This window comes from Suricata suricatta, chromosome 6 (genome assembly GCF_006229205.1).
Source record: "Suricata suricatta isolate VVHF042 chromosome 6, meerkat_22Aug2017_6uvM2_HiC, whole genome shotgun sequence".
Lineage (NCBI taxonomy): Eukaryota > Metazoa > Chordata > Mammalia > Carnivora > Herpestidae > Suricata > Suricata suricatta.
In genome coordinates this window covers 43,597,250-43,611,512 of record NC_043705.1, presented here as the reverse complement: position 1 = coordinate 43,611,512, position 14,263 = coordinate 43,597,250, and the positions used below count along the sequence as shown (strand labels likewise).

General features: G+C 35.0%; 1 protein-coding gene across 6 annotated transcripts in view; it reads right to left on the bottom strand.

The window, feature by feature from the left end:
* IPO11 (importin 11) overlaps positions 1-14,263 on the bottom strand; it is a 204,800-nt gene that overhangs the window by 134,011 nt on the left and 56,526 nt on the right. For all 6 annotated transcript variants that reach the window (XM_029942304.1, XM_029942303.1, XM_029942302.1 and 3 more), the window contains 6 exons: positions 11,792-11,924; positions 8,928-8,986; positions 5,033-5,081; positions 3,325-3,395; positions 900-1,092; positions 101-253 (listed from right to left, as the gene is read on the bottom strand). In XM_029942304.1, coding sequence (XP_029798164.1) covers positions 101-253; positions 900-1,092; positions 3,325-3,395; positions 5,033-5,081; positions 8,928-8,986; positions 11,792-11,924 — 658 coding nt within the window. The remainder of the gene's footprint in view (positions 1-100; positions 254-899; positions 1,093-3,324; positions 3,396-5,032; positions 5,082-8,927; positions 8,987-11,791; positions 11,925-14,263) is intronic.

Genomic DNA, 14,263 nt, shown 5'->3' with positions numbered 1-14,263 from the left:
TATATTAAAAATACCATGTTATACTTATCACTCTAATAGATGATATTTATTTAGGAAAGGGGAAGAAAAGACATAGGAAAACTGAAAAACTGATCCTTACTAAAGCCTTCTGGGTCTTCTTCCCACATTGTCAGTTCTTCCTCAGTTAATAGAAAATAATGAGAGACTAATCTTCTACATATCTCTGTCAACGTGGGATACGTAAAGAATGCCATCTTAATCTTATGTGCTTCTAAAGTTTCCGGACTGCTATCTAGAAAACATACAATTTCCAAGTTAATCATATATTTTACCCAAACTGGATTATGTAACTCAAATGAATAAAAAATATACCCTTGGTTAAAAGATAAACTTCACACATTTTCATTTTAATTAAGGGCAAATTTCAAAGACATTTCTTGTTTGCACCACACACACATATCATCTTGTAGCTGTCCTCTCACTAAACCTGGACATTACCATGCTGAAGTATCCCATCACAGAGAAGTGACTTATAAGCATATGTCTCTCCCTCTCTCCGAGAATTCCTCATTCATCTTGGATATGCACACATGAATGAATTCCAATGTCCAGAAGTAACCTCACTTCATACCAAGTCAGAGAAACATTTTAATTGTACAAAAACAGCTTACAACATTACTTGCACTGGCTATTGGAGTAATTAATCCTAAACCTGGAGGCTTCAACTGATCTTTGTGCTACAAAAGATAGTTTACTAAATCATATAGCCTTTAAAGCTGGCACTCACATATTCAAGTCTCTAACACTTATCTATTTCATGTTCCAGCAACATTTTATTTTTCAGAGTTAAGTAAGATTTCAAAAAAATGCATAAAAATAGCAATTATATCACATTTGAAATAAGGAAATTAAAAACAAAACTACCAGGAAGGCATTACCTTCAAAATTTTTGGATGGCTTATAAGCATAATTTTTTACAATCATCTTAATAAGATTCATGCATTGAACAATGAATCGCTCGAATGTAACACCTTCACCGACTTCTGTAAATACATAGCTTACGGAAAATTCCAGTGATCTCTGAATTAGAGGAGTAAATGAAAATGGATGCTGATCCAAGAAGTCCAAAAGCTATAAAGAAAAAAATTAAAGTGTATTTTCACCAAATTCATAGGAATATAATCAACCATAAGTACATCTTATAACTGGGTAGTATACATCTAGCAAGTTTTGAACCGTGGTTACAAGTCCGCATACATACAGTTTTGCATGTAATACACGTGATTGATTTCTTGAGGTATATCTTATAATGTGGATTATGTCAAATTATATCTCATGATAGCTATTTATATTATTTCTAATACAGGATCCAAAATAGACCCACTTCATACTTAATAAGAATGGGTAAATAGGAAACAAAAATTTTAAGTATATAAAGACAGGACTTTAAATAATAGTAAGGGTAAAAAATGAAAAAAATGCATGAACTGTATTTCAATTATCAAATAAGTTGATGAGATTTCTTCACAGAAGAATTTCAGCTAATGTGAATAAAATAATAGAATGTCATCATTCCATAATTCCTTATCAAACACCAGATCAAGGCCATGATCGTCAACAGCTTCTAAAATAATCAAGAAGGGAAAAGCTGCTGAGGAACTTAAAAAGCTCCCTCATCATTTTAGACACTCAACATTGTATCTTCTGATGTGATGCAACACAAGACATACACAGCACCACCTGTGAAGGACTCCTGCTCCCCTCCCCCTCCCCCAAGGAATAAAGCTCAATATGATCAAGCCTCTACAAATTTATAAGAAATATTGGAGGAGGAGGGGTAGAAAGACAAAGGAACAGAGTAATTAACATTAGGATGCAGGAAGCCAAATCCAAATCATGAAAAACACTACAAGAAAATTACGTATTCCTCAACAAATAAACAGCAACTAAGAAAAATGGAAAGATAACTTGGACACCAGTGAATGCTGATTCAAACAAAACAACTATAAAAATTTGAGAAAAACCTAAAAACTGACTAAATATTTAGATAACAAAAAGTCATTCCTACTTTTTTAATGTGTCAGATTGTTTTTTTAAATCCCCATCACTTAAAGACAAATACTCAAATATTTACAGGTAATACTAATATAATATCTAAGATCTGCTTTAAAAACAACAGGAGAGGAGAGAGAAGCATACAGATAAAACAGAACTAACCTTCAAAGTATGTTTATAATTCCTGAAATTAAGTGCTGATTTCATGCGGACCCAAAGTTATTCAATTCTATTTGGAGGTATGTTTGAAATGTTCCAATTTTTAAAGTTTTACTAAAGTCTGAGATTGTAAATATGAACTTTATAAATGGAATTATTTATGAACACCACACAGCTCCACTGACTAACCACATGATGACATTTTACTTTGCTTTGTATTTTTTTGTTTTTAGGTTAAAATACTTGAGTCAATTTTATACTGGATCTTAGCAGATGAGGTAGACTTCTGCTGTTGAGGCTAGTTACAACCTAACTTGGAAATAAGGAAACTGAAACTAAAGGTAACTGCTACCTAGTACACAAATAAGAACAGCTCATGTCTACTTCTTTACTCCCCTCCCAAGGAACAGACAACCTTAACCCTACTAATGAAGCTTCATGAAAAAGAGAAAATAGGCTACAAATCTAGATACTGCTAACTCTTCAATTACCTGTTTTAGTTCAATGCAATTCTCAAACCAGGTCTTCCTGATTGCTATAACCCAACTATATATACTTCTCCCAACCACCCATGGCCCAAAATTTCATAAACATCACTTTCTATAAAATTTAGTTTTATCATAAATTTAGACATACTGCCTAATACACCGTACTCATACATAAAGGGTCTGATATTACTGATGATAATCTGTCATTCTGAATATAGTAACTTCCTGAGATTATGCTGCCCGCTATATATGATCTATTTCCTGATTAGCTACACTGCTATCTTCTTGATCTCTGCTTTTATCCCGTAGGCTTGAGAATAATAAGCTTCAGAAGACTCAACTTTCACACCTTCCAGAGAGGGCACCAAAAAAAAAAAAAAAAAAAAAAAAAAAAAAGACTCAACTTCTCTAACATTTATTAGGTTTGTCTTTTTGTTTTTGTTTTCACATCAAAGTGACATATAATGATATGGCATATAAACTTAATTATTACATTCATTCTAAATACTTAAAGATACCATTTTTTTTTACCTTTGCTATAGTCAGAAAATAAGGGACTTTACACTGAAGTGAGAATGCATACTCATATCATTTTCCTTATTAAATCTGAGTATGTGTATTTTATGGAAGAAAACATACTAAAGGTAAAAAGAAAACTTACCACTTTAGTAAAAAGAATGATGGTCTTTTCCAGTCTGTCTCTACAAACATTATCTGTACCTATATTTCTACCTGTTAAAAATACAATCCAAATATTAGTATAAGTTTATAATACTTCATAAATTCACAATCAAAACAATGATAAAACTTTTTATGAAAATACTGTCAGGTATATTTTCACCTATTTTGCGCTATAAATCCTTTACTGTGCCTTCCAAACTCTAAAAAATTAATCATAAAAATAAAGTTCTTAAAAAGCAATACCAAGATTTAGATTTTTCTCACACACAGTAATCCCTAGTGCCATGCTCACAAAATCAATCCTAAAATATGAACTAAGCCCATGTTAAAAGGGTAGTAGCATTTTTATTCATGAATAACCTATCATATTTTCAAAATTTATAGTTGAAATTTTTTTCAAGCAAAGTAAGTAAAAACAATGTATTCAAAGATTGACATACTCATTATTTTTCCTACATCTTCTGACGATTTTCTTTGGATAATTTCTCCGGCATGATTTTGTACATTCAGAACAGTATCCACTAACACACCAACTGCTCTCTAAACATACTCTTCCTGTTCATCTCATCATTATATCAATCTCCTCTCCTGGGAGGATTCCTACTCTTCCCTCTGCTTCTCCACAAGGTAACCACAGGAAAGACCATTTTTATTAAAATAAACTACTTTATGTAAATTGTCTTAATCATCTTCGCATGCACAGTATGCAGAACAGTGCCTGGAAATAGACTCAATAATGCTTTCACTGAAAATGACTGACATCAATCAACAACCCCCTCAAAGTGAGCACACTAAAATACCTTCTTAGCCTATGAAGTCCCCAAATACACACATATACACAGGGTGTACACGTGTGTATGTGGGCGTGCAAGCACGTGTGTGTTTATTTTGTGTTTGTAGATGTGTGTATCCTCAACAAAGGAGTTTACAACCACAGGGAAGAGAAAAGAACAACAAAAAGGCCATCAATATACTACAACACAAATACAAATGTTAAATTCTCTAGTAAGGGAGGGAATTAGAGAGGGTCCTAAAGAGGAGCCACTGAAAATTAATGAACAAGAGATCTGCAAAATTAAAGTACCATTTAAGGTAGTAATTTACAACAGATATGTAAAAGGTACTGAAAGAAACAGAACTGAGGTGCCTGGGTGGCTCAGTGAGTTGAGTGCCTGACTTCAGCTCAGGTCATGATCTAGCAGTTTGTGACTTCCAGCCCCACTTCGGACTCACTGCTGTTAACATGGAGCCCACTTGAGATCCTCTATCCCTCTCTCTCTGCCCTTCCCCACGCACACTCACTGTCTCTCTCTCAAAAATAAAGAAACATGAAGAAAAAAAATTTTTTTAAATCTATAAAGTCTAAACAGCATGTGGGATAGGAGCTAAATTTAATGAGAATTTGTTAAATATACAACTGGTGTAGATGTTTGCATGGAAAAGAACAGCAGCAGAAGTATCTACAAAAGAATGGGCACAAAATAGATTTCTTAAAAAGTTTCTTCAATACTCTGGACAAGATAGGTATATATATGAAGACAAAGATGAGCTCCCTATTCAACTTTAGAGAATTAACTAACCATCAAGATACAAGATTTTAGCCTCTCTCTATATTTCCAAGGGCAGAGCAAAAGCTATCCATGGATAAAGATTCTACAAGTAAAATCTACTGTCAAAGAAGTACTTACTGCATTCCAGAAACTGTTTCAGACGGTCAAATATTCCATGTAAAAAACCCTAGAAAAGATTTTTTTAATGTCCTCAATTTATTGTTGTAAATGTCTCCCTTATACTTTTTGCAAAATTAAAATTTATCACATCATTTTAATAGGTTAAAATTACATAAAGTAAAAGCATTGTATTACCATAAACAGATCTTCCAAAAAAAATATAACATTTCATCTCTTCAAAGTCTCATTTAACTTACCTAAATCACTGTGCAATAAAACATTATTTACTGAGTATTTTATTTCACTAAGTAATCTCTATTCTTACTGCTTTTCCTTCTTCCCGGCTCATATAATCCGATATAATGTGTATTATGTGCCTCCTCCCACTAGAAGGTACGCTCCCTGAGAGCCAGAACGTGACTGTGTTTATTACTCTACCCTAGAATCCAGGAGCAGTATTTGGGAATAATAAATACTCAGTATGTGGATAAATGGTACCAACTACTTAAAGAAGAGGTTCTCAACCTCAATTATTAAATATATTAGCTTTGAGACATAAGAGAAGTATCACCATTTGTCACCTGGTAAAAATGTAAATAACTCTTATTTGTTAATGGGTATTTTAAGAAATGTTATAAAAATTTACAGATATATAGGGATAGTGAAAAACAACTTCATTAAAATTTTTAAAGGGCGCCTTGGTTGCTCGGTTGGTTAAGCGTCCGACCTCGGCTCAGGTCATGATCTCACCATTCATGGGTTTGAGCCCCGCATCGGGCTCTGTGCTGACAGCTCAGAGCCTGGAGCCTGCTTCGGATTCTATGTCTCCCTCTCTCTAAGCCCAACAACTCCCATCCACACTCTGTCTCTCAAAAATGAATAAACATTAAATTTTTTTTAATTTCTAAGAATTTAAAATTCTCAGACTTTTTGGATCAATAGATTTTGATGATTAATCTGTAGTATATAGACATCATAAAAGATGTAACATGTTTTTTCAACAAACAGAATGGTCAGGCTTTTTGTCACAAAACAACCACATGATAAAGGCCTTAATTACAAATGACTAACTGGAATAGAATGTGATTTTGTTTGTTCTTAAGATACCATCTTCACTCATTCATTCATGAGTTTGAGACCATTTAACTAGGATATCATCATCTGAAGACTCAGAAACAGATTTCACTTGGAGAATTTCACTATCATCATTAGGGTCTAGAATGCTGCTCTCTGTCTGAGAGCATCCATCTTCTGATTCATAGAAAAGTTATGAAGCCTCTTCCTCTTGTCAAATTTTCTTCTCTGCCATTTGAGCAGAAAATGAAGAATTTTGAATTCTCAATGTGTTACACAAAAGCTGAAAGTAGAATAAAAAGACAGTGCTTCCAGTCTTTCATTTCTTCTTAAAGGACGGAATGCATCGCACTGCACAGTAAGAGAACGACATGGTGACAATTTCGCTACCACTGCATCCTCAGGCAATCCCTTTGTTCTTCCACTTTCACACTATTTCAATCTTTTTAACCACAATTGAGAGTAATTGAAAAATAAGTAAAAAATAATAATTCCTAAGATGATGAAAGAGCAAAATGTTTCTTTATAGAAAAAATAAAACCATCGAGATTCCATACACATTGTAAAGTTATAAAGTAGTCCAATGGTCCCTTAAAGTAATGACAGCAAAGAAGAATTTTATTCTATTTTGTTTAAATAAAATTAGTTTCTCAACAGGCATACTCCAAAGAAAGCAGAAAACTATAAAAGCCATCAATGTTAGTAAGCTGATCAAAATAATGAGGAATTTACAGAATTATGGATAACTAATCTGTAGTATAAATAAAAAGTTCATGATTTATCCTGTTCATATAATAACAGATTAAGAACTCAAGTTAATCATTAATATACAGTACTTTAATTAGTTGAACTAGTTATACAAATCATTACTTATATTAACTCTCACAACATTCAGTAAGGTAGGTCCTATTATTTCATCTCCATATTAAAGAAGAAACTGAGTACCAGGGAAGACAAGCAAGTAGCTGGAGGCCATGCTACCAGGAAAAGGCCAAGTCAAGCTTCAAATCCAAATTATCTGCCCCCAGAAACCAAAATCTCACCACTATCATACAGTGCTTCTAAAGCATCTTTTAAGTTCCATGTTATTTTTAAGATCTTTATGTTATTTGAAAACCACCCTTAACTTGTGAAAATTCTATCTTGTTTCCAACTAGTCAATATACCTTAACTGCTGCAATACAGCACTTATAACACATTAAAGTTGACATACAGTTTCAGCAGACAGAAGAAACTCTCAAGGGACAGCCAAAGGCTCACAAAACACTCATAGTTTCCACTGAAAACCACTATTCCAATTTATAGGAATGTGATTCAAAGCAACAATTCATTTTTACTAAAAAGGCAAAAAAAACAAACAAACCCAAAAACCCTGGCAAAATCACCAATATTTTAGTTAACAATTTTATGATACTCAGAATAATACTACATACGAAAATAATTACTGAGCCTTCTAACTTGTTTCTACTATATAATATATTCATTCATTTTAAAAATAATTACTGAGTATTTACTACTGTCAGAGACTGTGCCAAGCTCTGGGATGAATAGTGAATGAAATATATATACACACATATCCATATCCACCCAAATGTTCATTCCAGAATCATTTACCAACAAGAAAAAACTGGAAAACAACCTACGTATCCACCAATAGATAAGGTGGGCAAGTAAATTACAGGAAATCCTATATTAACGTTATCATTTTAAAAAAATTAGCTGGCTGACAGACTTACCACAGAATCATTAAAAACATAACATATAGTATTACTGACATAAGAAAACTATCATACTAAGTATAGTTAAAATCAAGTAAACAAACAGCATATGGGTCCCATTTACAGAATACTGAGGAAGAGAAAAAAGTACATCTGAAAGACTAAAGTATATTTACAAATTTTACCGATATCTCTGATAGCAAGTTTTCTAATGATTTTATATTTCATCTCATTATTTAAGGAAAAAAATAAGCAGATGTAAACCCTTTGATACAACAAAATAGCCAGCACACAGTAATGATGCGGATTACCAGCTTTTAAATTTTTTAAGAGTAAAATCATTATTGTAATCAAAATCTTACTGACATACAATATACTAAAGATTTAAAACAAACGAACAAGTAACTCTGGTCAAATCAGGTAGGGGAGACCCAAAGACCAATTAAATGTACTGTTTTCAAACTTCCTGTTCAGCACCCCGTAAACAAGCCACAGAAAGCAAATTTTAGCAAACTTGAACTTGACTCAAAACTACCACAGATCTGGGTAAATATGTAATACAGTATCATTTTGTTTCACGATAAACATATACAGCTATATATTTTTGTATACAGAAAAAGTAGATGATGCTATACCAACAAAGAATATAATCACAAATGTTGGGCTTATCGAGGGGGCTTTCCCTTCTTGGATATATTTTTCAGTTGACTGCAAAGAGCACAGATATAAGTTATGATTGAAGAAGAAATTCATCTTAAATATATAAAACAAAGAGAAATATCAAGGATATAAATATCCACAATGGAACTGGAAATTTGATAATAGCATTCAAATTCAAGAAGTCCACCCAAATTCAAATTGAAATTAACATTCTCAGTGTACCATCATGGCCCTTGAGAATCATCCTAAACCTAATTCCTTCTCCTCACAAAGGAGCTGCTTTGATATACTGAAAAAAGGCTGTAAGTCAAAAAATTTATAGTATGACATATACAAATGGTAAGAGATCATTTAATAAAAACTTATAAATGAATGCCAAGTAAAAATAAGCTTTAAAACACTGAGGAAAATATGAAACACTTTCCCAAAGCCACCAACAGTCAGTAACTTCTTTCACTTACCATCACCTCCATATTCTTATGAGGTTCCACAAATCCATTAACGGTTAATTTACGCAGCACTGAAAAGTAAAATTGAGCTTTATTGCTTCTAATTTTCTCACATTTTATCCTACTAAAATCATAATCATAATAAAAAGTCAGAATTACAAAGCCTCATCAAGACTGGGGGTTAATCTAAGTTAATCCTTTCATATAATAGATAAAGAAAAGTAATCCCTAGTCACTAGTTTATTTCCAAGTAGGCAAGATGCAATGACAGCCAAGTTTTTTTTTTTTTAAACTCAAAAGCTGAGTTCTTCTCACTTAACTACCTCTGTTTCTAAAACTATATTGCAAAATTTAATTTAACTTCTATAATTGTTAATATTTCTCACCTGAAATAACCCTTCCTTACATTACAGGTTGAATTGGAGACGGTCATCTCTATTCCATAACCTTGAAAACATATCTCAACAGTGACCAAAATGTTTCATTTAGTTTTAGACTACACTAATGAAAATACAGTATCTCCTTAAAAGGATATAAAACTCATCTATTTCTAAATCTGGAATAGTCTACAGTGCTTAAGTATAAGCATCACATTTTGAGAATAACAATGTACACAGGGAGACAAGCAGGAAAAATAAATAGAAGTCAGATCTAAATTTAAAAGCTAGCTCCAGGGGCGCCTGGGTGGCTCAGCTGGTTAAGCGGCCAACTTCAGCTCAGGTCATGATCTCATAGTTCATGGGTTCGAGCCCCATGTCAGGCTCTGTGCTGACAGCTCAGAGCCTGGAGCCTGCTTCTGATTCTGTGTCTGCCTCTCTCTCTGAACTTCCCCTGCTCACATTCTGTCTCTCTCTTTCAAAAATAAATAAATGTTAAAGAATTTTAAAGAAAATAAAAAATAAAAAATAAAAGCTAGCTCCAAGGTCTACAACAGTGCTCTTTTGAACAACTTCTCCAGATTTCATATTCCTTGTCTGTAAACTGTGGTAAGTCCTACTTCATAGGATTATTAAAGGATTCAAAAGTAAAACACTCAGCACAAATCAGTAACACAAAGATGATGGCAGCATGAGACTATAAAATTCAAAGTCACATCGCTTTAAGAAAACGTTACAGACACCACTATTATCTTTTAACTCAGAGTCAGTGTTATAAAAGCAGTATATTAAAAATAGGTTTAGAATTCAACTGTCCATAAAATCATCAGTTTCACACTTCCAATTATATACAACTCAAAAGTTACATCATCATAATAGGAGAAAATAGAATTCAAAATGAGTCCCTTATTCTGGATTCACTCATTCCCAGAAAAGAACTTGGGCTACATCACCTGAGAGGGTCCTCTCCTCTCCCATCATCACCTCGTTAACTTCTATCTACCCTAGGATGATTCTGGTTCAAACATGTATTTGTATTTACATGTATTTGTATGACCATTTTATTATGTCTGGGGACCTAGTGTCAAACATCTAATTTACTTATTAAATGAAATAATGAATATATGCATGTCTAAAAGACACTAAATGCACACAGGTATAAATCTAGATTACATCTAACAAAAACTGTAGACTTAAGTATTGCTCAAGGCATTGAAACTTACAGGTAGGCAGAACAAATATTTTACAGGAAAATGCCATGGGATTTTTCCAGGTTAGGATATATTAGAAATGCTAAGGTGTGTATCTAAGACCCTGAGATAGGGAAGTAATAAAAAGCTGAAAGCAGGCTAATGGAGAGTAGGGCTGCGTCCCTTTTGTCAGAAATTACACTTTGAAATCACGAAGGCAAGAAAACTGTAACCAAAAGCACTCATGAAAATTCCTCGATCATCGAACACAAAACTGACACAAGTTTTGTATTTATGACCTGGTACCGCTATCTGTAGTTCTTTCTAGATATATGTTTCTCTCTAAATCCTTTTAATTTTTTCCCCAAAGATGCTGACAAAACCACCTCTGCTCACTTGTATAATGAAACACCTGTATAATGAATTTTACTTGTCAATAGTCCTTTAAAATCATTCATAGTTTTGTCTATACTGTTCACCAGAATGTGCTGGCTGACAGGGTGACGTCTGCGCATCCACTGTCCAGGTAACATGCGTGATGCATGAGAGCGGTGCCCACAGTGTCCAACAGCATCCTAAGGTACCAGGGAGGTATGATAAAAGGCTTATAAGTAAAGTAGAAGGATGCAAAATGAGCCACCGTAAGAGAACTAAAGACTGCCTGAGACCAAACTAAGAAAAGCAAACTCAAAGAGCCTACACAGGAGAGGAGAATGAGCCAACGAGAAAGTGTTTTACAAAGGAACGGCATCTCAGCATACATTCAAGACAAATAGTTCAGGGCCAGTAAAATCAAGATGTGTACTAAGGGAACACCCACAAGCAAGGCGAAGGATAACACAGGCAAAGAAGGCACAATCAAGCACCTTTGAAAACCCAAGTGGGCCTGAGGTCAAACAAGAAAGATGGAAGCTGAATACTCAGGGCAAACAGAGCTGGAAGATAGCACTCAGCTAAGGCTTGAGGATGGAAGTTTGGTGAAGTTAACATGACAGTGGTAAGGGCTGAACCCCAGCAAGTGTAAAGCAGAAGCAAAAAGAAGTACAAGTGTTTTGATGGTACGTGTTCAGAGCCATGAGACCTCAGTAATGTGAATAGAACATAAAGCTATCGCACACGTTTACAAATTAAAGGAAAAGCTATCCTCACAAAAGACAAACCAACCACAAATAATACCTTGTCTGTGAGGGAGAGATTAACTCCTCATTCTCCCAGGGCAAGTGGGAGCAGAAAATCCATCAGAGCAACTATTTGGTGACTCTTCTGAGACAGGTCATTTCCAAAATGAACATATCAAATTTAACAGTACCTTTCAATGACAGCAGAGTTCGTTCTAATGAACTTAGAACTGCAGGTTCATTCCCAGAAGAAACTTGTTGGAGGAATGTGTCTGTATGGTGATTCCACAGGGAGCAGGCAAAATTATAAATTCCAGAAGCTAACTGCAAAGAAATATCCACAAATTCACAAAAAACATTGATTTCAGTAATTAAATCTATCTAGTAATACATTTCAGTTTTAACCCTGAGCACACATTTTCATTTTTAATGAGGTGTGAAACAGTTAAGTCATTTATCACATTTCAAACTGTTTAAGACAAAACACACAGCAGCAAGGACCATTTGCTCGCTGCTGGCATGAACACAGAGACACACACCTAAAAGACTCAATTTTCTCAAAACAGTAATATAATGCCTGCACTGCAGTCTGACATGTTCCAGTTTTCTTCCACTAACATGTGGCAACACTCAGTTTCTAGTGATGGGGCACCTGTCTGGCTCAGATGGAAGAGCATGCAACTCTTGATCTCAGGGCCATGAGTTCAAGTCCCACAATGGGTGTCGAGATTAAATAAATAAACTTTAAACACTGACAGACTGTCACTGAGTATAGCAGATAAAACAATATACTAAAAAATACAAAAGATTTCTGTGTTCTGCCAGTTCTACCCAAATGGTTTGAGGGCATGTAAAAGCCAGGAACACATAAACCACAATGCTTGCCATGCTGCTTGCCCATTTCGTATTCGTATTTAAAACACCTGACTCTCACACTGGGATGCAGTTGGTCTCTGTCTCCCAGGTAGAGGCAGAACCAATTCTAATGGTACCCTAGTATTACTTTTTTTCCAGAAGGTCGAAGAGCAATCCAGCTGAGTCGACATGGCCATTGACTTTAAATAAAAATAAAAGTACATATGACGGGTTATCATTATCATACTTAAGAAAAGTTTCTCTTAATCCAGATAAAAGTCTATCAGTTCCATTAAATACTGGATTTATGATAATACTGGGCATCAGAGGGGCGCCTGGGTGGCTCAGTCAGTTAAGCTTCCGGCTTCGGCTCAGGTCATGATCTCACGATTCGTGGGTTTGAGCCCTACATCAGGCTCTGTGGTGACAGTTCAGAGCCAGAAGCCTGCTTCAGATTCTGTGTGTGTGTGTGTCTCTCTCTCTGCCCCTCCCTGCCTAAAGCTCTGTCTCTCTCTGTCTCAAAAATAAACAAACATTAAAAAAAAAAAAAAAAGATTGGGCATCAGAAACCAGTCAGATATGTAATCTGGCAAATAAAATAAACTTCCATGAAAAAAACAAATTCCATTCCTATTATTTTAATTCAGTGAATTTTTTTTTTTTTTTTTTGGAGAGAAAGAGAGCGCGTTCCAGTGAGCCAGCACACAGCAGGGGAGGGCCAGAAAGAGGGGAGAGACGCAATCCCAAACAGGTTCCACACTAAGTGCAGTGCCCAATATAGGGCTCGATCCAGGACCCCGGGATCACGACCTGAGCTGACTGAGAGCTGGACGCTTAAACAACTGAGCCACCCAGGCACCCCTTAATTCAGTCATTTTACTGATCTGTGTGCGCTTATAGGTGTAACGAAGAACTTTGTCAAATCTCCCTAGTGACTTTGCCTCTATCTACAAAGGCCACACAAAGGCTTGAACCTCAAAGAGGATTATCAGAACACCTATTACAATCCTACTGAGAAACGAGAAATGGAAGGCTTATAAGGAACTGCTACAAGACTATTCCTGCTGCCCTCCCTACCTCCTCAGTTAAGCTGTCATAAGACAGCTTCTCCTCACCTCACCTCCTCGGTTCTGCTAAGATGTAGTTTTCTCACCCATTCCCCTCAAAAAGAGCTGCAAAAATCAAACTATTTAATTATGTTCTAGAACTGGCTCCTTAGCAATAGTGCATCCCACAATTTGCACCTGAGTCATTCGCCCATATTGCTTTGGTCATTCTTTTCGTTGTGTATCTACAAAAACCACAGGGAGTTGGTACCAGTGGCTAACTTCTTTTCTCTGTCCAAAACAGGTAACAAACTGACCAAGTCTAAAAGGGGTCCTATCTTCACCAACTTACCAGTCACAGGTAGCAGGTGCCCACCCTTGTCTTGTGCACGTGTCTGACAAAGGTACAATGACTACTTATTAAATACCTTCAACATATTCTCAACTATACATGGAATATTTCAGAGAATACAATCAAAGTACTTAATTGGAGTATTTCAAGATTGCCAAAATATAGTAGTGATAATTATCTCAACACCATATTACAGCACAAGCAGCAGTATCATAAAAAATTAAGGATCTAAAATTGACATCATCTCACGAAACACTGCTATGACAGAGAACGAAATACTCTAATCAAACGAGATATCATCTGAAAAACCGAAGTCAGAAATTTGTAAGATTTACTTACAACTATAATAAACTTCAATATTTTTCTTAGGAAATCAAATCCTTTCTGAAAATAGGAGCCTATAATGGATG